Source organism: Euleptes europaea, chromosome 1 (assembly GCF_029931775.1).
Source record: "Euleptes europaea isolate rEulEur1 chromosome 1, rEulEur1.hap1, whole genome shotgun sequence".
Classification (NCBI taxonomy): domain Eukaryota; kingdom Metazoa; phylum Chordata; class Lepidosauria; order Squamata; family Sphaerodactylidae; genus Euleptes; species Euleptes europaea.
This window is the reverse complement of record NC_079312.1, coordinates 29,082,646-29,107,947: the sequence shown is the minus strand read 5'-3', so window position 1 is coordinate 29,107,947 and position 25,302 is coordinate 29,082,646. Positions and strand designations below refer to the sequence as shown.

The 25,302-nt window shown below is 45.8% G+C and overlaps 1 protein-coding gene across 1 annotated transcript; it reads right to left on the bottom strand.

The window, feature by feature from the left end:
* Positions 1–10,315: 10,315 nt before the first annotated feature.
* CCDC51 (coiled-coil domain containing 51) lies at positions 10,316–23,228 on the bottom strand. The gene is made up of 3 exons (XM_056866887.1): positions 22,929–23,228; positions 20,944–21,108; positions 10,316–11,098 (listed from the first exon to the last, which is right to left on the bottom strand). Exons 1-3 carry the CDS (start codon positions 23,226–23,228, stop codon positions 10,316–10,318), a joined length of 1,248 nt encoding a protein of 415 aa, XP_056722865.1.
* Between the last annotated feature and the right edge of the window lie 2,074 nt (positions 23,229–25,302).

Below are 25,302 nucleotides of genomic sequence, written 5' to 3'. Positions count from 1 at the left end.
GTAATTTTCAAACATCCCTAGAAAGCAGTTCTACCCACTCAAGCAAATACAGTTCTCAGGTTAATTGGTGTTTTTACAGCATTCTGGAAGACAGAAATGCGGCAAGTGAAAATCCTCCTGACACAGAGTAGTACAAAAAAAACTTAATCTGCTATATTTCTTCACAATGGGCTGCTGTTTGAACAAGACACCCTTTGCCTTTGTTCACATTAACACAGTTTAAGGAGTAGTCTATAGCTTTAGGCAAGGCAAGTTCACTCCCTTCCTGGGACTCTGCCATTTCAGAATTTACACTTAAATCTCCCCCTTTCAGTTATGACCTAACCATAACTTCTACAGAGCTTTAAGAAGGTATGCGACGCGGACATTGTTTCTTGTCCTGACACAAGTAAATACGTGCCTTTGGGTACTTTGGAGACAAATCAGATTTTATTCCAGCATATGTTTTCATAAAATAGGGCTTACCATGCCACAAGTAATATTGCCAACTCTAGCTTGGGAGAATCATGCAGATTTCCAACCAGTGCCTGGGGAGGGAGCTCAGCAGGGATGTGATGTCAGAAGAAGAGTTGGTTTTATATGTCGACTTCCATAGAATCATAGAGTTGGAAGGGACAACCAGGGTCATCTAGTCCAACCCCCTGCACAATGCAGGAAACCCACAACCACCTCCCCCCCACAACCCAAGCGAATCCCACTCCATGTCCAGAAGATGGCAAATATGCCCTCCCTCTCATCATCTGCATAAGATCATAGAATCAGCATTGCTGACAGATGGCCATCTAGCCTCTGCTTAAAAGCCTCCAGGGAAGGAGCACTTACCACCTCCCGAGGAAGCCTGTTCCACTAAGGAACCCCTCCAACGGTTAGAAAATTCTTTCTCATGTCTAGATGGAAACTCTGATGATTTAATTTCAACCCGTTGGTTCTGGTCTGACCTTCTGGGGCAACAGAAAACAACTCAGCACCCTCCTCTACGTGACAGCCCTTCAAGTACTTGAAGATGGTTACTTTCTCTACCACTTTCTCCCTCCCTCTACAGCTGCAGTTTATGGGAATTTCCAGTCACCAATCGTGCATCATCTTATCAAGTTTGACCCTCAGCTCACCCAAGATAATTGTGAAGCCCAGCAGGCCTGTCCAGGGCATTTTATGTACTGACTGTGCAGTCTAGAATATTGACCCAGAATCTTTTTCAACGCACAGGGGCACCTTGACAGACAGGTCTATACTAACATGGCTCCCTGAAGGCAGAAAAGGTTAAATCACCTCCCCCCCCCCCACAAAAGGCCCCTTGGGAGGTGGGTGGGGCGGAGAGAGTTCAGAGAGAACTGTGACTGGCCCAAGGTCACCCAGCAGGCTTCATGGGGTGGGGTGGGGAAACCCACCCGGTTCACCAGATTAGAGCCTGCCACTCATGTGGAGGAGTGGGGAATCAAACCCGGTTCTCCAGATTAGAGTCTCTCCCCCCTAATCACCACTTTTAACCACTACACCACGCTGGCTCTCGGAATCCACCATCCCAAGAGTCCACCGTCCAAAGCTGCCATTTCCTCAGAGGAACTGATGTCTGTCATTTGGAAATCAGTTGTAATTCCAGGACACCTCCAGGCTCCACCTTGAGGTTGGTAACCTCAGTCACAAGATGCCTGCTTGTTTTTGCTGCAATGGACTGACACAGCTACCTTACTGGAATTCTTTCCTGACAGAGGCTCTGTGCTTTTAAACATTCATATTACAGACAGATATTCTACAGGCAACTTTTCCAGGCTTAGGAATGAAGTTATCTTTGTTTTTTGAACTTTATAACTTTGCAACTATGAATGTATTAACTAGAACATACAATTGATCCTCTTTTGTATTTTTTCTTTTTCTTTTATTTTCTTTTTATTATTGTATTTGTTTGTTATGTTTTGTGTTATAAAAAAAAATAAAAAATAAAAAGGAATGAAGTTACGAAGTGCGGCCTGTGGACTTTCTGTCACAAAGTCACAGAGCACCTATGAAGAAAAAAAAGGTCACATTTCTACCATGTAGGTCAGAAGTCACTCTAACCACTACACCACCCTGGCTCCCACACATTAAATAATAAATTCCATACCATAGAACTCCCGTACCTTAAACAGGTAGACAATGCATTTTTGTCCATCAGTAGGGTTGCCAACCTCCAGGTACTAGCTGGAGATCTCCTGCTATTATAACTGATCTCCAGCCAATAGAGATCAGTTCACCTGGAGATAAATGGCTGCTTTGGCCATTGGTCTCTATGGCATTGAAGTCCCTCCCCAAACCCCGCCCTCCTCAGGCTCCACCCCCAAAACCTCCCACAGGTGGCGAAGAGGGACCTGGCAACCCTAGCCATCAGACCAAACTATGCTGGGGGAAGCCTCACCTGTTAAATGGCTGCCTGCGACCCAGCGACTTAAAAAAACAAGAACCCAGCCAGAGGGAGAAAAAAGAAAAGGTGCTCTTGAGGCAGCGTGGTGTAGTGGTTAACAGTGGTGGTTTGGAGCGGTGGAGTCTGATCTGGAGACTGGGTTTGATTCCTCATTCCTCCCCATGAGCAGCGGAGGCGAATCTGGTAAACTGGATTGGTTTCCCCACTCCTCCACACGAAGCCAGCTGGGTGGCCTTGGGCTAGTCACAGCTCTCTTAGAGCTCTCTCAGCTCCACCTACCTCACAGGGTGTCTGTTGTGCGGAGGAGAAGGGAAGGCGATTGTGAGCCGGTTTGAGTCTCCCTTAAGTGGTAGAGAAAGTTGGCATATAAAAACCGGCCATTCTTCTCCTCCTCCTCTAATTTTCACAAATTAAGCACCAGTTTTGTGCTAGCAATTCCCTCTTCCCCTGCTGGTTCATAAGACGAATGTGGGCTGGTGGTGTGAGGACTGTTTGCACAGAACCCGGGCCAGTACAGGAAGATTGGCTCCTGTCAGGAGGAAAATGGGGGAAAGGCTGAATCTCTTCCAGGCAGCCTTCCAAGAACCACAAAAAGCTCCCCCAGCTTGCACTCCCAAATGAAACATGGAAATTAGTCGGTTCCCTCATTACAGGCACCTGGGAACCAGAGAGCTCCTCAATAATTTCTATAGCCCTTTTTTTTTTTTTGGTCAAAGCCGAGGCAGTCAACATGAAGCAAAACCACAGCTCGATAGGGATTCTTTTTCCTGGATCGTAGTTCTGCCAGAAGATCACACCAAGCTCCCTGCCCAGAGCCAAAGTATGACCCTTTGGGGAGCGAAACACTCACAAGAGGGCTTTCTTTAGACTTGGCTCATGCCGGCCTGAGTCACAAGGCAATTACGGCCTTGCTAAGGTAAGGAAACAGCTCAGTAACCCCCACCCCAAAAAAAGCTTCTAAAGACTCCCCCATTCAGGCAAGTTTTACGGGTGATAGTTTCCAGTTTCCTCAAAGTGTTGCAAAGCTTGAAAGGAAGCCACCGCTAAATTAATAATTAGAGCCCTTGAGGGGGGATGTCCGATTTCTTTCTAGGAAGCGTTCAGGAAATTGGCTAACAAAAACGCTCATAAAGCCAAACCTTACAACTTTTGTAGCCTCCGCAGCTTCGCCAGAGCGACCCGGGGTTTCTCAATAGGCCCTTTTGTAACCGGAGCGTGTTCCCAAGTTACAACCAAAGGGGTTCCCAAGACCAACCTCTCTTTTCTTCAGCGTGGGAGAGATGCGAAAAGGGTTCTCTGAAGATGAAAGGGGATAATGAAGGAGCAGAACATCCAATCTGATGGAGGAGAGCAGCTGTATGATAAGCTGCAGTTCGCCAGGTGTAGGTTTTTCGGGTATGGAGAGAAATTGTGTGTGGCGGGGTGGTGGTGGTAGGGGTAAGCTGGAATCCTGACCAACATTTACGTCTATGAATCAGGGAGAATCAAACCTGGAGAATCAAATGTGAACCAGAAATTGACATGGGCATTTATCTAATATGAACGTGAATTGAATATTATATTGGACCACAAGCTGAAGAAAGCTCTTCCAAAATGCAACTGGGTTGACCTTGCGTCCTTGTTGGGTCCACCCTTTGTTGAGTCTACCTTGCTTTCCTTGTCTGATTCACCTTTATACTTGTACTTGTACTCAAAAGTTTGGCTTCTATAGTTCTGTACATACCTGCTGTGTCCGGTTTTCTATGGTTTGCATGTATGCTCTATTTCGTTTCTAGAACCAGCGTGGATGCTGGTTGTTCTTTATGGTACCAGAACCTTATTTTCTGGCTCATTTTTTTCAACTTTTTTTCAACTGATTTCTGTTTCTGCCTTTTTGTTTATAGACGATTTGTCAGCTAAGCCTATTGTGTGCTAAGGCATGAAGTTAATGCCTTTGTTAATTTCCTTTTCCCGTTGGGAATATATGTATAAATTTCTTTAATTTATTCCTGACTATCAGTAAATTCAGAACTATTTTTTGGGTGTTTAATTTGAGCCTTCGTGCTGTATATTTTTTATAGCTGTGACTACTTTCAGCACAGGTTTTCGTTTAGGGTTGTAACCTCCACATAGTGGCAGGAGATCTCCTGCTAATACAACTGATTACCAGCCGATAGAGATCAGTTCCCCTGGAGAAAATGGCTGCTTTGGCAATTGGACTCTATGGCATTGAAGTCCCTCCCCAAACCCCGCCCTCCTCAAGCTCCACCCCCAAAACCTCCCACCAGTGGCGAAGAGGGACAACCCGGGGGGGGGCAGAGCTTCACTTTTGGGATGTCTGCCAGTCATATTACCATTCAAAGGTACCAGAGGCCTGCCCAAAAGAAGGTGGACATTCTGAAAGTAGATATTTACACCCCACTTCCCCGCCCCACAGGGACCCACAGCCACTTACATCATTTGCCTCCATTTTGTCTTAAAAACAAACCTGTGAGGCAGGTTCGTGACCGGCCCAAGGTCACCCAGTGAACTTCCATGGCAGAGTGGGGATTTGAACCCAGGTCTCCCAGATCCTAGTCTGACCCGTTATCCACTATATCATACTGGCTCTGTTAAAAATGCTGCGGAAATAATAAATAATAGACACCTTAACACTGTGGTACTTATTCTGAAGCTCACAAAGAGCTACATTAGCAATCAGCATCAACCAAAAAAGCCACCTAACCTTTACTTTCATCCTTGGCATGAGGCGAGGGTTGCCAACCTCCAGGTAGTAGCTGGAGATCTCCCGCTATTACAACTGATCTCCAGGTGATAGAGATCAGTTCACCTGGAGAAAATGGCCACTTTGGCAATTGGACTCTACGGCATTGAAGTCCCTCCCCAAACCCTGCCCTCCTCAGGCTCTGCCCAAAACACCTCCCGCCAGTGGCGAAGAGGGACCTGGCAATGCTAAACATGAGGCCCGCCTGCACCTCAAGGGAGGCATGCTGTGTTCCTCTGGCAGTTGCTGTTTCAAGGTGGGAAGGAAATCAACTGCCAACCACAAGCTCCACCGAGGCAAGGGCCTTGCCCACTTTCCTGAAACATGGGCAGGTGCCACGTCGGGGAGTAATGCTCAGAAGATCAACAGGAGACTTGTCAAAGAGCTACTATCACTTCAACGTGTAAATGCTCAGAATCTGTTGAAAGGAAGATCGCTGGATGAATTTCAGAAGAAATGGACGCCTTATCATGACTATGCAAAACTGAAAGTGCAACATTAAGTAGGAGATGAATAGGATTGCCAACTTCCAGGTACTAGCTGGAGATCTCCTGCTATTACATCTGATCTCCAGCCGATACAGATCAGTTCACCTGGAGAAAAGAGCCGCTTTGGCGACTGAACTCTATGGCATTGACGTCCCTCCCCAAACCCCGCTTTCTTCAGGCTCCGCCCCCAAAACCTCCCGTTGGTTGCAAAGAGGAACCTGGCAACCCTAGAGATGAAAGATATTTGTATTTAGCAGTATAGTAGTATGTAGGTATTAGATGGTATTAGATGAAGTGGTTATAAAACAGGGTTAGTATGTAGTAGAAAGTGGAGAAAATAATTATAGTAAAGTTAAATTAAGGATGATAAGCATCGTTAATTAAAGATACAATATATATTGTTTATAATTTTGTAATTTAGAGATAAGAGTCATTATAAATTCGGAATTGATAAATAGTTAGACTAATACACAATGTATTCACAATCTAAACGGAATTAGCTGTGTTGGTTCTAGAAGAGTGCATTGATAAATCTATTGTAAGGCTTTAAAATAGGGCTTTTGCAAAGGCAATTACTTACCGAAATCCCCAGAAGTGTGAATATACTGTATGTATGTGTATCTCTGTAATTGTTATGTTTTTAAGTGAAACTTTGAATAAAATATTTATTAAAAAAAAAGTGTTAATGCTCAGAAGTGTTTGCTGATATACCCCTGAGCCCTGCTGCTTTGTTGCCCTATTTCTCCCCACCCTTTCCTCCTGCCGGTTGGGTAGGACAAGTAGAATTTCCCCTGGTTCCAGGGGGTGGAAGAAGCAAGCAAGGGAACATTCAGTGGGGCAGTTGCGGAAGGCACCGTTGCGTTCTTTTCACTGCGGCGAAGCTGTTGGAGAAACGGCAGGACCGACTCTGCCGCGAGGCAAACAAGGCAGCAAATGTACCATGACTCACGGAGAACAATTCCGTGAGAAATGTCTCCTAAATAAGGACTGTAGAAAGGATCAGAAGCAGCACTAAAAGCACGGTAATTTTATTTCAGCGAGGCTATTGCAGAACATCTCTGAGGGGTCTGAGTCTATTAGCAGCAAGGATGGTACTGTAGTTTAATTTTCTACCTCGGGCTCTAGTCTAAAACATCTCCAGCCAGACAGTCCTAACTGTGTCTCTTCAGGTGTGGCACAGTTGTTAATAATGCTGACGTTGGAGCTGCTCTCCTTCCGTTATTGCTGTTTTTCACTCTTTGAATGAGAACTAGTGTGCACGGAGCGGAAAAAATGGCCACCATCCCTTACTGGTAGGATTGCCAGCCTCCAGGTATTAGCTGGAGATCACCTGCTATTACAACTGATCTCTAGCCGATATAGATCAGTTCACCTGGAGAAAGTGGCAGGTTTGGCAGCTGGACTCTATGGTGTTGAAGTCCCTCCCCTCCCCAAACTCTGCCCTCCTCGGGTAAAAGGTAAAGGTCCCCTGTGCAAGCACCGGGTCATTCCTGACCCATGGGATGACGTCACATCTCAACGTTTCCTAGGCAGGCTTTGTTTTACGGAGTGGTTTGCCGGTGCCTTCCCCAGTCATCTTCCCTTTACCCCCAGCAAGCTGGGTACTCATTTTACCCACCTCGGAAGAATGGACGGCTGAGTCAACCTTGAGCCAGCTACCTGAAACCAACTTCTGTTGGGATCGAACTCAGGTCGTGAGCAGAGCTTGGACTGCAGTACTGCAGCTGACCACTCTGCGCCACGTCCCAAAAACCTCCAGCAGATGGCGAAGAGGGACCTAGCAACCCTACTTACTGGGCAGCCCAGCTGTTATGGAAGTCACAGGCTCTCTGTTCTTTCCACCCGTAAAACAGGCACACCCATCTCACAGAGTTGCCCATGTGAACATGAAGAATGGAGGCAGCCATGCGGGGCCATAGCAAAATCCGCAGATAAAAGCCTTGAATTACTTCTTTAAAAGACCTAGCCTTTCCACGCTATGCTGTATTATTTTGGTTGGTCTAAATAAGAAGGTATTACATGGCTTTTGGTTTGGGGCAAATTAACATGGTACCTATTAGAAAACATTTTACTCAGACAGACAGAGCTCTACATGTTAGAGGGGGGGTGTGTGCCAGCAAACACAAACCCCAAGGTATACACAAAGCTTCCGCTTTGTGCAAAGAAATGAGGAATGTGGAGGGGGACAGGTCAGGGCACCAAAAATTCCACTCATTGGCAAGGCTGGCCTACTCTCTCATTACTCAACCAGGTTCCACAGCCATATTCTAAATAATGGGAACACAGAATGTGGGACTGGATACAGGATACTCCTTCCTGCCAGGAATTCCGAGGAGCTACTAGATCGGTGGCAATAGATCATAATGCTACAGAGATCGAGCAATTGCTGATTTTGCATTCAAAGCCCCCCAAAAGCCCTCCAGTGCTGGTGGGGGGAATGGCAGCCAGGGGAAGGTGGGGGAAACTGCTTCGTGGATGCTCTGCTACCACTGTGAATGTGTCTGTATTTGCTGTAACCATGAAAGCTACATGGAGAATTGTCCACAGGTGGAAGCAGGCCAAGTCCAGCAGCAACAAGGAAACGAAGTCCTGACTAGTAATTCATTGTTAACAGGGCCCTATCTTTCAATGGAAGTGGGGTGAAGCGGCCAGCAAATTGGCTCCACCTACTAACTCCTGTACGACTCAGAAGGTGGGCGAAGGCTGCTTTGAACCTTCTCTGTCCCAGGGTGAACTACACAAGCATTACTCTCGTGGTACCTCCCCCAAGGACATTGCATTCTATGGATAATAACTTGCTGGTGTTTGGGAAGGACTTCAATGCCATAGAGTCCAATTGCCAAAGTGGCCATTTTCTCCAGCTGAACTGATCTCTTATTGGCTGGAAATCAGCTGTAATAGCAGATCTCCAACTCATACCTGGATGTTGGCAACCCTACCTATTGAGCACCTGTTTTATTAAGGTTTACTAAGGTTTATGTTGTTTAATGTATATGCATTATGGCTTGTTGTATTATGGTTTTAATAGAGCCAACGTGGTGTAGTGGTTAGGAGTGGTGGTTTGGAGCAGTGGACTCTGATCTGGACAACCGGGTTTGATTCCCCACTCCTCCACATGAGTGGCAGACTCTAATCTGGTGAACCGGGTTAGTTTCCCCACTCCTACACATGAAGCCTGCTGGGTGACCTTGGGCTAGTCACAGCTCTCTTAGAGCTCTCTCAGCCCCACCTACCTCACAGGGTGCCTGCTGTGGGGAGGGGAAGGAGGTTGTAAACTGGTTTGATTCTTAAGTGGTAGAGAAAGTCAGCATATAAAAACAAACTCTTCTTTTTCTACTGCTCTCTAATTAAGCGCCATCTGTTGTTTTACTTTGGCTTATGTTATTTAATATGTTTAATGTATTATGGCTTGTTGTATTATGGTTTTAATGTTGTTACCTGCCCTGAGCCCGGCTTCGGCTGGGGAGGGCAGGGTAGAAGTCTAAAGTAATAATAATAAGTAATAATAAAATACTGCATGTACTGCATGCCTGAGAAAAAGGCAAAAAAAAATTTTTTTTAAGCCTCGTTGTACAGCTTGAGAGCATTCTCCCCGTGTAGTGGGCATTTTCTGTCAAGGTGGACAGGAGAAAGAGGCTTCTCTCATGCAGGAGAAATAAGCTTGAACGAGGCTGAATGGGGACAGATGTACAGCCTGAAAGGGCTTGATTGAGCTCCAGGGCTGCCGCTGCCAATTCCTTGGGTAAGGCCTGGAGTGAAGACTAGTGCTACACACCCTCAAAATGTTTCCATGACAAAAATATAAAACTCCTTAAGGGGTGAACTCCCTGCCCTGGGATGTGGTGATGGCTGCCAACTTGGAAGAGTTTAAGAGGGGAGTGAACATGTTCATGGAGGAGAGGGCTATCCATGGTTACGAGTAAAAATGGATACTAGTCATGATGCATACCTATTCTCTCCAGGATAGGAGGAGCATGCCCATTATATTAGGTGCTGGGGAACACAGGCAGGACGGTGCTGCTGCAGCCGTCTCGTTTGTGGGCTTCCTAGAGGCACCTGGTTGGCCACTGTGTGAACAGACTGCTGGACTTGATGAGCCTTGGTCTTATCCAGCATGGCTTTTCTTATGTTCTTATGTAACTTCTGGCAAAGCTAAGAGATGTGTCGAAGGAGAAAGAACCTGAGACAATGGGAACAGAGGATACAGCCCACAAAGTCTAAAAAAAAAAATGTCTCACAGATAGCATAGTCGCTATTATCCAACTGCTACTTGGTTCCTTTAATTTTAGAAAACTATCTACAGTTAATAATGATGCTGTGAAATGGAGCTTTCCAGTTCACAGAAAACTCCCAAGTCCCATTTGTTCGTGAGCTCTTTGGAAATACAGAAGATTTCATGGGCGCTACTTTCTTTCACTGACTACATGGAACATGTGAAGTGCAAAAACATGGCGCCGTCACCAAGAAACAGGCCCTGTGAATGGTCAAATCCCCTAAACATGTTTACAGCACACCGCTCTTTTTCCCTTTTGAGAAATGCACGTTGCCTTTTTACTAAATGGCACTGGCACACCTCTGCAGATGCTGGGGCAATTTCACAAAAGCACCTTAAAAAAAATGATAGGAGAAGGACCCACCCGAGCTTGGGGAATGTCATTTTATTACTCCAACACATGATTTTTAGGCTCAATTACCCTTGAGGAGTACATAGAGGGCAGGAAGCGCAACAGCAAAGACTGTGCATGTGAAGGCTGTGCTGTAGATCGAGTTCCTCTTCATTTGCGCTTCCAGTCTCCTCTCTGTGTTGCACAGCTCTAGAACCACATCTTGTACCTCCCAGGACTGTCTGTTCCCTTCCACAGAAGGGCTGAGTAATACTCTTTCCCCAGGTGCGGGAAGAGTGGCACTTTTTATGTTCTGCACCTCGGAAGCCATTTCCCCGAAACTCTTTTCCAGGTTGCTAAGCTGCTGTTGCAGGCCTCCGAGCAACGAACTCATTTGTTTGGAGTGGCTCAGCTGTTCTTTGATGGAAACTAAGAGGGGGTCTGTTTTTAGCGGGGGGCTCGGGCTGCCTTTGGCTGAGGAGGCCCCCTCCTTCGCTTCCTGTGACGTTACAGTCACAACGTTCAGGATGCTCTTCAGGCTGGCGATGAGACCGCTCAGGTCCCTCTGCTGGGAGTCGTGGCTGGAGGCCTGTTCTCGGATAGCTTCCTGAAGGCTTATTGGTCCCTTTTGCGCCTCAAGAACCAGGGCTTTTAACTCCTGCAGCCTAACACGGTTGACGTACGTGGAACCGAGGACTCCGATAACGGCCCCCAGTACCGACCCGATAATGGACCAGTTCTTTGTTTTCTCAGCTCTCGTTCGCTCTTTCTCGTGGCTTTCCCTCACAGCGGCAGAGAAGAGAGAGAACATTTCTCGCTCAGATTCCTCGGCAGTTAGGTAGGTGGCTCGGTACCTCTTCTCTTCCTGTAAGGTATTGTCAAAGAGCAGCACATTAAACTTGGAGAAACCCAGGAGTTCCATCAAAGTTTATACAGAGCATCAGGATAGGTTGATGTTAGGGTTGCCACCTTTTCAAGAAGCCCTGCTCCTGTGTCTAACAGCAGCCTGAGGGGCTAATGTTTATCTCTGCACCAGGAAAGGCTTTACCAGCCAATTTCTAAAGATCAAGCTGCTATTACAAGCTGCTATTATGCAGCTTGTAATATTATTATGCAGGAGCAGACCGGACTCTCATTCATCTGGGCTTTTGGCAACCCTAGGCATTACAGCTAAAAATCTGGAACAAGCTCAGCACGCAGAAGGTATGAGTTTCAATCCCCAGCAGCACCACTTGAAATGACTGACATGAAGCTGCCTTATACTGCAAAAGACCCTTCATCTATCAAGATCAGTCTACTCTGATTGGCAGAAGCTGGATCAGACCAAGGTCCATCAAGTCCAGCAGTCTGTTCACACAGTGGCCAACCAGGTGACTCTAGGAAGCCCACAAAAAAGATGACTGCAGAGGCACCATCCTGCCTGCCTGTGTTCAACAGCACCTGATATAATAGGGCATGCTCCTCTGATCCTGGAGAGAACAGGTATGCATCATGACTAGTAGCCATGAATACCCCTCTCCTCCATGAACTGTGTGAACAGACTGTTGGACTTGATGGGCCTTGGTTTGATCCAGCAAAGCCTTTTGTATGTTCTTAAGGCTGGCAACCACTGGTCTAGATCAACATCTCTCATCCGGTGTTGCAAAAGGGGAGGCTGCCAGACTAGATTCTGGGAGATCCCTGGTTCCATGACAGAGCGGAGACTTGCAGTTTCTTGAGTGTCTTTGGGCCAGTCACACACTCTCAGCCTACCCTACCCCACAGGGGTGTTGTGAAGATAAAATGGAGGAATGCTGCAAGCTACTTTGGGTCCCCGCTGGGGAGAAAGATGGGGTATAAATGAAGTAAATAAATAAATCCAACGTTACAGGAGGCTGATTATGTGGGCACATGAAGTTGTCTGGCTGCCTGCCTGAGCCATTTCACCTCTGGTAACAAGCAAACTAAGATCCTTACCTACAGAAGTAGAATCATAGAATCACAGAGTTGGAAGGGACCACCAGGGTCATCAAGTCCAACCCCCTGCACAACGCAGGAAATACACAAATACCTCCCCCCCACACACCCAGTGACCAGAAGATGGTCAAGATGCCCTCCCTCTCATCATCTGCCTAAGGTCACAGAATCAGCATTGCTGACAGATGGCCATCTAACCTCTTCTTAAAAACCTCCAGGGAAGGAGAGCTCACCACCTCCCGAGGAAGCCTGTTCCACTGAGGAGCCGCTCTGTTAGAAAATTCTTCCTAATGTCTAGATGGAAACTCTTCTGATTTAATTTTAACCTGTTGGTTCTAGTCCGACCTAGCAACAGAAAACAACTCGGCACCCTCCTCTATATGACAGCCCTTCAAGTACTTGAAGATGGTTATCATCATATCCCCTCTCAGTTTTCTCCTTTTCAGGCTAAACATACCCAGCTCCTTCAACCTTTCCTCATAGGACTTGGTCTCCAGACCCCTCACCATCTTTGTTGCCCTTCTCTGGACACGTTCCAGCTTGTCTACATCTTTCTTAAATTGTGGTGCCCAAAACTGAACACAGTACTCTAGATGAGGTCTGAGCAGAGTAAAGGGATACCATCACTTCGCGTGATCTGGACACTATACTTCTGTTGATGCAGCCCAAGACCACATTTGGGGCTTTCTGAGAATATGGAATCCTGTCCATCCTAGGGAGTAACTGTTTAAGAAATACTGTTTTTGCCCTTTGCCTCTTAATATCCAGGCCTGAATTTTGTTTGCACAAGCCTTAACGTGGATTAACAGCCCCCATCCTACGCTGAAAGAGTACGCTCACTCCAGATAAGGCTCAACTAATCTTCACGAAGTTCACAGGCTTCCGGCGCCGCTTTTTATTGAACCGTAGCTGCACTCCTTTTCATTGTGTGTTTTTCTCACAGTCATCCATGCCTTTAACTCAAAATGTTCTCACAATCACTTCTGGGGTTATGGATCGTCATGGTACCTCCTAAAGAAGAAAAATACTTTTTTGGGGAGTGGGGGAGAATATAAAAAAACAAGTCATACCCTATCGTTTGGTCTGAGACCAGATCCCTGTAGCTTGGCTATACTAATAAGCAGAAGAGCGCTGACAGGCAGCTCTAAATACGTTTACTCACAAGTAAATTTCAATGGGATTTACCACACCGTAAGTACATTTAGGACGGTGGCCTTATTTTGAGAAGATGCCAGGAGCTACGGATTCCTTTTCAATTACACCACAGGGCAGCGCAAGGCCCACAAACTATGTGAAAATATGTATCCATCACTTCCGTCTCCTGTAGGCTTTTATTGCAAATACCTTTGGCTCATTCCTGCGACACAGTAAGCGATCTCGTTTCCTTTCCGGCTGAAAGCCTGCAAATCCCCCTAAAAATTTAAATTTTAAGCTTCTTGGTATGGGGATTTGGCCTTGTGTACGTGACAGAAAAGCCAAGGTGCCCACGCTCTGAAGAAAGCGTCGAAGGAAAGGGCTCGCTGTTTGGACTAGCTGCCTGGTCTCCACATGAGGACCAGATTTCCATCTAGTAAATGTTTTATCCATCTTTTCTTTTAAGGAAGTTTGTGTGTCTCTCTTTTAACTGAGGGGACAAACATGCTCTTCAAAGGCAGGCGGTGGGACATTCATGGAACGTTATTGGTTGTTCAAGTCGGAGAAGAAGAAGAGTTGGTTTTTATATGCCGACTTTCTCTACCACGTAAGGGAGAATCAAACCGTCTTACAATCTCCTTCCTTTCCCCACAACAAACACCCTGTGAGGTAGGTGGGCTCAGAGCTGGCTTCATGTGGAGGAGTGGGGAAACAAATCCAGTTCACCAGATTAGCCTCCGCCGCTCATGTGGAGTGTGGAATCAAACCCAGTTCTCCAGATCAGACTCCACCGCTCCAAACCACCGCTCTTAACCAATACACCACTGGGTAGTCAATGAGGCCAGTTTATCTGGGCCACAGAATATGAGCTCTGTACGTGGAGGAATATGGGAGTCTGGTGATTATGTCCCTACCCCACATATTGAATTTCATGACTAAAGCAGTGGTCTCATCAGTAAGTTCTTACACAGAGCAACTATTTTATTGCTTTTTGGAAGGACCTGATGTTATGGCTTGTGCATCCCCCTGCCTCTTTTCACAGACACTCTAAGAAGAGCATCAGGATGAGATCACTCGGTAGTGCAGAAGATTCCTTTTTAGCACTGGCAGATTTAGAGGCCTGCGACATGACCGGGATGGATCAAATCGATTTAAATCACAATTTAAATTACTCGTCAGTAAGACTAGATTTAAATCATGGTTTTCTACATAAACAGCACTTCCCATGATGTTGTTTCATTCAGACAACCAGGCCTTGCATTTCTTTGTTGCAGTGTTTGCATTTTGCACACATACCTGCCTTACCCATAGGTAGAGGAACTTCATTAAAATATTCCCAAACTGGGTGTCTTTTATGGCCTACTGCCATTACTGGTTTTCTCCTCCAGGAAGAAAATAATACGATAAACCTCAGGCTGTACACACAAAGATCCCAAGACTTGTGCAGAATTCTGCTCAAAAGGTTTCCCCATCATTTTTACTGATGCCCCTCCCTCCTCACACTTAGCTCCTTGTGCAGATCTATTCCATTCCAATCAATCTTCTATTCATTTAACTTATTGAAACTTAGCACTTAAGAGGTAAGGGGTTGATTCTGTGTACACAGATTTGCAAAGGAGCAATGGGATTAAGGTCTTTTTCTCAACTCTTGTATGTTTATTTTATAATATTTTTTGCTGTGAAGAGGCATGTTATCTCTGCAGGCCTAAATTCTCAGTTTCGAGAACTAAAAAAACCAAGCATCTGTGATAATACCTTCTAGATAGAAAAAGCTGCCCAAAATAATTTTACAGAAACCTCTAGAAGAGCTTGAAATTGTGAATGGATTAATGGAATTCATTTACTAAAAAAAAGGTAAACATTGCATCAATGTACAGCATCATGCTACATAATTAAAAACTAATCCTTATTTCATGACAAATAACCTTTGGACTATAATGTAGGAAACTATCTTTAGATAGATTTTTCCCTCAAAAAGCATTTTATCAAAAAATCCCATTTAAACTAAAAAAATCCAATTTTTTTAAACCGTTTATTTTTATCCACCCTGCACATTACTCTGATATCCCATGCTTGCAGCTCAGCATATTCCTGTGATTGCCAGCTTTTGAAAGGTGGGCCTGAGATCTGTAAAGGGAGACTGAGCAAATATTTCTGGTGTTCACTGCCCTCTACAGCTTATTGTCACTATCTGATACTAAGGAAGTCACAATAAGGTATGTCAACGAGCCAAATGCAGCTTAATGTGGCACAAAAGTTTGGGTCTGGAGACGGGTTGGCGCATGGCCAACACACATCCTCATTTAAAGCAAATTCTTCTTGTCCCTAAAGGAAGAATAAAGCTTCTAAGCCTTCCACGCTGTACATGGGAAGTCTTCCCTAGAACTCCACGCCACAAATCAGAGAGCCTGTTTGGTGCAGTAGTTAGAATGCTTCGACTAATATCTGGGAGACAGGTGTTCAAATAACCTCCCTGCCCTGACTCTCGTGGGGTGACCTGGGGCTACGTGCTCTTGGCCTAACCTGCCTCACAGTACTGTTTGTGAGGATAAAATGGAAGAGGTGAGACTAAAAGGTGCCCTGTGTTCCTGGGAGACAGGATGGGGTATTAGGGTGGCTACAGAAAAAAATGTCCTGCCCCCAGGGTAGTGTCGTGGTTAAGAGCGGTGGTTTGGAGCGGTGGACTCTGATCTGGAGAACTGGGTTTGATTCCCCACTCCTCCACATGAGCGGCGGAGGCTAATCTGGTGAACTGGGTTTGTTCCCCCACTCCTACACATGAAGCCAGCTGAGTGACCTTGGGCTAGTCACAGCTCTCTCAGCCTCACCTACCTGACAGGGTGTCTGTTGTGGGGAGGGGAAGGGAAGGTGATTGTAAGCTGGTTTGATTCTTCCTTAAGTGGTAGAGAAAGTCGGCATATAAAAACCAACTCTTCTTCATAAAGGCATAATGGGATGTTTTGTCCCAGGTAATGTTATTTACCTCCATGCCATGAAAAGCTTCAACTTCCCATTTCTACCCATTAAGCCACTATGGCCCAGGCTAGCCTGATCTTGTCAGATCTCAGAAGCTAAGCAGGGTCAGCCCTGGTTAGTATTTGGATGGGAGACCACCAAGGAATACCAGGGCTGCTATGCAGAGGAAGGCACTGGCAAACCACCTCTGTTAGTCTCTTGCCATGAAAACCCCAAAAAGGGATCGCCATAAGTCGGCTGCGACTTGACGGAACTTTACACACACAAAGGGATAGGACGTTCTTTCTCTGAGGTTTTGGCAATCCTGGATAAAAACTGACCTATATGTAGAACTTGGCTGGGAATCGCCACAAACGAGGCCTGCCTCTCTCCCTGTGCGTCCCCCACCCCTACATCCCATTTGTCACTCACGCTATTACAACCAAGACAGAGAAACTGGTATTTATGAATGGTTAGCATTTCATAAATTTCACACGGCTTTTAATGCCATCTTCAATGCAATCATATCTGCATTTGGTAAAAATCTGTTCCAGGGATCTCGTCAGATCTCAGAAGCTAAGCTGAGCTGGTACTTGGAAGAGAGACCTCCAAGGAAGACTGCAGAGGAAGGCAACAGCAAACCACCTCTGGTTAATCACTTGCCTTGAAACCCCCACCAGGGGTCGCTATAAGTTGGCTGTGACTGCGGCACTTTAAGGTAAAGGTAGTCCCCTGTTCAAGCGCTGGGTCATTATTGAGCCATGGGGTGACAGTGCATCATGACGTTTACTAGGCAGACTATGTTTATGGGGTGGTTTGCCAGTGCCTTCCCCAGTCGTCTGCACTTTACCCCCAGCAGTCTACACTTTACCCCCAGCAAGCTGGGTACTAATTTTACCGACCTCAGAAGGATGGAAGGCTGAATCAACCTTGAGCCAGCTACCTGAAGCCGACTTCTGTCGGGATCACATGAACACATGAAGATGCCTTCTACTGAATGAACACATGAAGATGAACACATGAAGATGCCTTCTATCCTTGGTCCATCAAAGTCAGTACTGTCTACTCAGACTGGCAGCGGCTCTCCAGGGTATAAGGCAGGGGTCTTTCACATCCCCTAATTGCCCTTTGACTGGAGATACTGGGGACTGAACCTGGGACCTTCTGCATGCCAAGCAGAGGCTCTACCACTGAACCACAGCTCCTCCCCTCTCAGGTTGTGAGCAGAACTTTGACTGCAGAACTGCAGCTTACCACTCTGTGTCACGGGGCTCCCTTCGCAGCACTTTACACACATACAAATCTGTTTCGGTAGCCAATTCTGTTGAAATCAGTGCTGCATTAAATCATTGGTGCCTTCAGAGTCTCCATCTGGAACATATGCATAAACGCCTGTGCGAACACATCTGTGCTGCTGGGGAGGAACTCCATCTGCCTATCTAGAAGGTAGCGACAGCTAGACTAACGGGATCGCAGCGCTTCCCTCTTCTGCCACAAGGGCTCTCCCTCCACGGGAATACGGGATAGTTCTGTTCCTTGTAGCCTGAAGCAGGTATGGAAGGAAACAAAGGAGAGAATGGAATATCTCCACCATGAATCCACACAATGCACAGGAGACATAAGGTGGCCCAGCGCACGCGTGTGATCCATGCACACTGGCAGCTTCTCCCCGTGGCCTTCTCTGCTGCTAACTAGGTCACAGGAAAAATGTTTATTAAATCCCCGCAGTTTAAAAAAAAGACGAAAAACCCAACAAAACAGCTTAGCCTTTTGCAAGCCCACAAACCGAACTACGCTATGACCTGCAATTAGAGAGACGAGTAAAATGGGATTTGATGGGCTGGTGGCCACAAAGCTTATTTGGTACCAGACTCCAGTTTATTTTCGAGCAGCTGCTTCTAATTTTCTATGGAAAGCCCAAGGATCAGCACATGGATCGTGTGCCCAATGATGTGGGGGGCTGTGACTGCAGTTGACAGGGAAATTAACACAAACAGCGGATTGGAACACAGTCCCCTGATCGACAGCTTGAAATCATGCATGTTAGCAAGTCCACATCAGTCGGTGGGAGTTACTGACAAGTTAAGGGCATATTGCAGTGAACTCTTAAAGTGGTAAAGCTGAAAAAATGCCTTCACACTCAGACCTTCCACCTATGAAGGGCATTGGTCTATTGGAGACGTGATAGAGGTCTATAAAATTATGCATGGCTTGGAGAGAGTGTAATTCTAGAATGCAGGGTCATCTGCTTAAGCTGGAGAGTGAGAAATTCAAAACAGACAAAAGGAAGTCTTTCTTCATACCACACATTCCAGAAGTCCAGTGGCATCATAAAGATTAACAGCATTGTTCCAGTTAGTATAGCAGACTCTGAACCTATGCCTGTGATTCTACCCCAGGATAAAACACTCTGGGGGACTGCAACATTAATGAGAGACTGATAAAAGGAAGTATTTCTTCACACAACACACAGTTAAATTGTGGAACTCCCTGCCCTGGGATGTGGTGACGGCTGCCAACTTGGAAGGCTTTAAGAGGGGAGTGGACATGTTCATGGAGGAGAGGGGTATTCACGGCTACTAGTCAAAATGGATACTAGCCATGATGCATACCTATTCTCTCCAGGATCAGAGGAGCATGCCCATTATATTAGGTGCTGAGGAACACAGGCAGGATGCTGCTGCTGCAGTTGTCTTGTTTGTGGCTTCCTGGAGGCACCTGGTTGGCTACTGTGTGAACAGACTGCTGGACTTGATGGGCCTTGGTCTGATCCAGCATGGCTTTTCTTATGTTCTTATTCTGACTACCAGCAGCTCTCCAGAGTGTGGGGCTGGGGACCTTCACATCACTTGCTTCCTGATCCCCTCAGCTGGAGACAGAACCTGGGACCTTCTGCAAGCACAGCAGGTGCCCTGCCACTGAGCTACGGCCCTCTGAAGGACATCTTCACAGAACGCAATTATTAGCTTATGGAATTTGCTGCCACCAGATGTGGTGATGGCCTTGAGCTTAGAGGTCTTGAAAAGGGAAATAAGGCACTCATGCTGAAGATATCTATCAATGGCTCTTGTTCATGCGAGCTAAACGAAACCTCCATGTTCACAGGCAGCATGCTACTGAACTGCAGTTGCTGGGAGGGGGCAAAGAGTGGGGGAGGGCTGCTGACACCTTGTTTGTGGGCTTCCTGGAAGCTTCTTGGTGGGGAGGGGCTGTGGCTCAGTGGTAGAGCATCTGCTTGGTGTGCAGAAGGTCCCAGGTTCAATCTCCGGCATCTCCACTTAAAGGGACTAGGCAAGTAGGTGATAGGAAAGACCTCTGCCTGAGACCCTGGACAGCCACTGCCGGTCTGAGTAGACAATACTGACTTTGATGGACCAAGGGTATAGGGCAGCTTCATGTGTTCATGCGTTCACTGTTAGAAACGTGATGATAGACTTGAAATAGCATTGACCTGATCCAGTGGGACTCGTTATGTTAAGTAAGAAAGCTATTTCAGGCAGAAGACACAGATAAGACCCTTTCAAAGAAAAAGATTAAATTTCCTGGCAATTATTATGGTATCTTGAGTGTTTATAGTGACAGCTATTATGCAACCCAACCTGTATAGCAAGTTATGCCTAATCACCGACCTAGAAGGCAGACCATCCCAGAATGGTGCACGCACAAAAAGAAGAAAAAGAGAATTTAACAGTACTGCATTCTTTCAACCTGCGGTGGAACAAAGTGGGATAAAGAGATTTTACTCAAGCCTCTCCCGCAGTCAAACTAAAACGATCCTGATTTGGGAAGAGAAGGAACACAAGGCCAATTGAATATTTCTTCCAGAAGAACCCCGTCTGTTCAGGAGTGAGGGCAGGTTCACTGAATCATAGAGTTGGAAGGGACCACCAGGGTCATCTAGTAGTCCAACCCCCTGCACAATGCAGGAAATTCACAACTACCTCCTCCACATACCCCCAAGTGACCCCTACTCCATGCCCAGAAGATGGCCAAGAGGCCCAGATGATGGCCAAGGTTAGCGGAAGGCAAGACAAGTGGAACCAGACAGTGGGCCGGGAAGAACATCAGGTGACCAGAAGACTGGGTGTGGCACAGGCAAACAGGTCAGTGTAAGCCTCTTTTCTCAAACCGTGTTGAAGGATGGGACACAAGATGCAAAAGCCAAGAACCGGGGTGGGGGAGTCAATCTGAGGTTGTTGCTTACATGGTCCATCTGCCGCTTGCCGCTCTGCTATGGAGGCAGGACAGGCTCAGCAAAAGACTTGGCTCAAGACCCTCTGCAACACAGCAGGCTTCATGTGGAAGAATGGGGAATCAAACCCGGTTCTCCAGATCAGAGTCCACTGCTCCAAACCACCGCTCTTAACCACTACACCACAATGGCTGTTTTCAGAATGCCCAGTCACAAAGAATGCTCAGGCAGGCTACAGTGTTATCACAGTTCAACATCTGAACTAGATGATGCAAATCAAATCATTAGGAGAACTATTTTCGCACAGAATTTGTGATGTCCCGCTGTCCTTCCCATGTCCTTTCAAAACAGCAAAATCACAGAGTGATTTGGCCCAAGATCCACACAAAGAAGATGTTTCCGCCACAAGAAGCATCTAAAGGCAAAAGCGAACGTGGGATGTGGTTGTGTCATATCATGCCAAGTGGTCTTACCTGCAATAACCGGTGCTCCAGAGTCGCCAGCTCCAGGTACTGAGAGTCATCCCGTGAGACTCTGTCTAAACGGTCCCGAATGTCCTTCAGTTTGACCTGCTGGGACTCCCAGGTTTCACGGGCTTCTCGTACAATCCCTCGAGCTACCATAAACTTTTTCTCAGCCTGGAACGGAATGAGCAAGGAAGAAACGTTTTACCATTTAAACGTCCACCAACAGAATCCACAGAAGTTGCAGTGCCTCTTTTCGCTTTAACAGTTTCTTTTTTCAGGAGTGTGGGGTAAAAATTAAGAATCAAAAGAATGCAGGTTTTGATTTTCTCCAAACAGCTGCTGGATTGGCAGTCCCTACGTGCCTCTCAGGGTCAATTTATACATGAAGTCTTAAAAAAAGGTAAAGGTCCCCTGTGCAAGCACCGGGTCATTACTAGGCAGACTTTGTTTACGGGGTGGTTTGCCAGTGCCTTCCCCAGTCATCTTCCCTTTACCCCCAGCAAGTTGGGTACTCATTTTACTGACCTCGGAAGGATGGAAGGCTGAGTCAACCTTGAGCCGGCTACCTGAAATCAACTTCGATCGAACTCAGGTCGTGAGCAGAGCTTGGACTGCAGTACTGCAGCTTACCACTCTGCGCCACGGGGCTCCTACATGAAGTCTTACTCAAGTCCTAAAAGCTTTCCCTGATCTGTCCCAGTCAGGGACAGACTGGCCATTTAACTTATAGGGAAATTTGCTGGTAGCCTACTCCTCAGTGTTTGGGCTGCAGAAACTTTATGGATTATTAATCAACATTTCAACACCAGTGGTTTCTTGTGCAAATAACTTGGGGAACTCATTGTCAGAGCAGGCAGTGATTAAAAGAAGACTTGCTCAAATTCACTATTACAGGATACAAATAACGAGCAAATGCAAAAAGCAAAAGTGTTGATAATATAACACAAAACCACAACAGTGACAGGTCTGCCGGCTAGTATCCTGTTTCGATATCCTTCTTTGGACTGTAACTGTAGCTATCATCAGAAATGAAGTAATCCTTTATGACATTTATGTAATACGAAACAATGAAACCATAAATTCAATTAACACGCGCAGTGCAGATGGCTATGGACTGAAGTTGTTTTTGCTTTTGTTCATACTGTTGTGGTTTTGTGTTGTATTATCAACACTTTTGCTTTTTGCATTTGCTCGTTATTTGTATACTGTAATGCATGTTTTGCAATTTATTTGAACCTTTGTTGTTTATTATTTTGTAAAACTTTGGAGTAACTACAAATTCACTATTAGCCATGATGGCTTAAGGGAAGACTCCATGTTCAGAGGTACAGGCAATATACCTTTGGATATCAGTACTGGAGGGCAACAAAGGGCATTCACGCCTTCTTGTGGGCCTTCCAGGAGCAGGCACTGTGTTAAGCAGGACGTTAGACCAAAACTTCTTAAACTGTGGGTCACCACCCCATATGAGGTCGCGTAACTGAATGTAGGGGGTTGCAGTTTTTTTAAATTTTAAAATAAATTTCTTTATGATTTACTATCAGTAAATGTTTGATTTGTATACCTATTTTAAATACCTATACACCTGGGGTCGCGTAAAAATTTCTCGGGCGAAAAGGGGCCACGAGAGGAAAAAGTTTAAGAAGCCCTGTGCTGGGCTAGATGAACCAATGGTTTCATCCAGTAGCGCTGCTCATATTTTCTTATGGCTTGGGGAACTGCTACGACAGAGAGAAGATGAGGTGTCATTTTTTTAAGGTTGCCCATTCCAGGCTTTTAAAAATGGACGCTACAATAGGAGTTCCGCTGTGAGATGGATGGTTCTCTTAAGGCAGGCCAGTCTCGGCCTCAGGAAAGTCACCTGACCCTAACGACCCCACAGTGAAATTCTCTGTTTCCTTACAGAACCTATCCACCCTAGAAAACGCTTAAAGTCGATAGCAGCACAAGAAGCTTGAAAACAATAACTATTTCATTTTTCCTAACACTACCTCTGTCACGTTTCCCTGCGCCTCTCGAACTTCATTGAGTCCAACAAACTCCTCATATTTAGCCCACCAGTTCTGGGCAGCTGCAGAGATTCTCTGAAGGGCACTTCTTCCCAAAACCTTCCCAGATTCTTTTAAGCGATGGAGAAGGCTTGTAACTACTTCCACAGGAGTGTCAGCCTCAGGCCTCTTGGAGGCTGGTAAACAGTATGGCCGCACGGCATGCACTCGTGTCCTTGGACTTCTCAGAGCGAACAAACGATGGTGCCGCATAGTGCGGCACAAGGACAGCAGCCGTGCCATGACGCCTCATCAAACCTGAACGTAAACCGAGTTCATCGTGGACAATGCCTACAAAGATATAGAAGCAAAGCCATAAATGTTGCCATGTCAACAGTTGGCTAAAATCTCATTGATATTAAAAACAGAAATTCCAACTATAAAAATATAAAATTCATAAATACAAGTATAAAATACATAAAATCCTAAGAGGGCGCTACTTTATACACAGGTAGTAAGACATGTCATCCCAGCAATTTGCGGCTATGGTAACCCTTGGATTTTCATCCAAGAGGAGCTTCCTTGCCCTCTCTGCCTGTTAGTCCACGGCTGGATAAATTTGCCACGAATCTCTTCATAGTAAGGGCAGTGAATGAGAATATGCTCCATGGTTTCTACATCCCCTATACCACACCGGCATAATCTCTCAGAGATGGGGATTTTTAATGTTGCCATGTTAAAAAGGCATAAATAAAACTCTTGAACTACATCTATTGAATGCAGATTTAGGCAAGTATCTAGAACAACCTTGAAATATTTAATTTTTGTTTTCAGGATCACAGCAACTGGGGTGTGTGTGATATGGATCCACAGATAGAGATATTTCCAGAAAATCTGAAGCTGTAGAGAAAGTTTTTTGTTGTTGGAGGGAGGGTTTGGAAAATAAGAGAAATTGTGGGAAATGTGGTCAGCTACTACTTTATTCTACTACTCTGTATCTCAGTCAGCATACACAATTGTATTGTTTGGCATATTTAGGAAATTTAAAAGTAGAAATGTCTTCGTTGTCCATAAGCAAAATTACAAATACATGCAGTTCTAAAGAGAGATATGCAAACTATAGCACCTTAAACTGCTTTAGCACATATATATTAACTTTCATCATCCAAGAGGGAGGAGAAAATGTACAGGGAAAACAGGACTCAGTTGTTGTAGTAAACAAGAGAAAGTGTCTTTCTTGGGCAGAAACAATTTTATACAATAACACAATAGGACAAGAAGCAGTATTGGGGACGACGACATTTTTTCCACATGTCAAGCTTTTACATTTCCCCTCACAGCATACTTAAAAGAGGCAAAAGAAATACTTGCAAAACAAAAACTTACCCAAATGATCTACACCTACTCTGGAATGGGCTGAATCTAATGTGACTCCCTTGGCAATCCACACCAACTACTGGGTTAAAGAATACATGTATCTAAACGTTAAACCTTACTGAATCTAGCCCCTAAGCCAGAAGTTGAGCCTCCTTTGCCTCACTAGATCATTATTCATCCTCATTAGGACTGTGGGACTTCTTGAAAAACCCGGACAGAGACTCTAGAGCTTTATCAGCTGCATAACAGACAGAAAAACATTCAACAACTTATTTATTTTATTACCTTTTACCCCGCCCTCCCTGGCCCAATTGCCAACCATTCTGGGGAGGGCGCAGGGGGGGGAGGGGCTTGAAAGGAAGAACTGCAGCCATTAATTATCTCCTGTAATTATTAAAGCAGAGGGGAAAGTGGCAATCCTGTTCCCAACTTGCAAACTTGGAAGTGAGCGACTGCGGAATTAAGCACATAAGAAAAGTCCTGCTGGATCAGACCTAGGCCCATCCAGTCCAGCAGTCTGCTCACACAGTGGCCAACCAGGTGCCTCTAGGAAGCCCCCAAACAAGACGACTGCAGCAGCACCATCCTGCCTGTGTTCCACAGCACCCAAGACAATAGGCCTGCTCCTCTGATTCTGGAGAGAATAGGCGATGCATCATGACTAGTATCCATTTTAACTAGTAGCCATGAATACCCCTCTCCTCCATGAACATGTCCACTCCCCTCCTAAAGTCTTCCAAGTTGGCAGCCATCACCACATCCTGGGGCAGGGAGTTCCACAATTTAACTATGCAATTCTTTAACAATTCTACTACCATGCGTTGAATTAGGGCTGCATCTCCTCTGCAACACCCATTGCTCTGCTCCTTCTTTAGCACTGGTGTACCCATTAGCCCACATTTGCCCCTCGGCATCCCCACCCTCCTGAATTCCATTGCTTCAAATTTAAAATTCTACGTCCTCTCCTGTCACTCACTTTGCCTTCTTCCTCCAGCTCGCG

Bases quoted from the DNA above. Each gene is read 5' to 3' on its own strand.
- CCDC51 (XM_056866887.1), bottom strand. From the start codon at position 23,228: ATGGCACGGCTGCTGTCCTTGTGCCGCACTATGCGGCACCATCGTTTG. The intron at 21,109-22,928 runs GTAGTGTTAGGA...ATTCCGTTCCAG, and splicing joins CGCAGGGAAACGTGACAGAG to GCTGAGAAAAAGTTTATGGT. The intron at 11,099-20,943 runs GTAAGACCACTT...AATACCTTACAG, and splicing joins TGGAGCACCGGTTATTGCAG to GAAGAGAAGAGGTACCGAGC.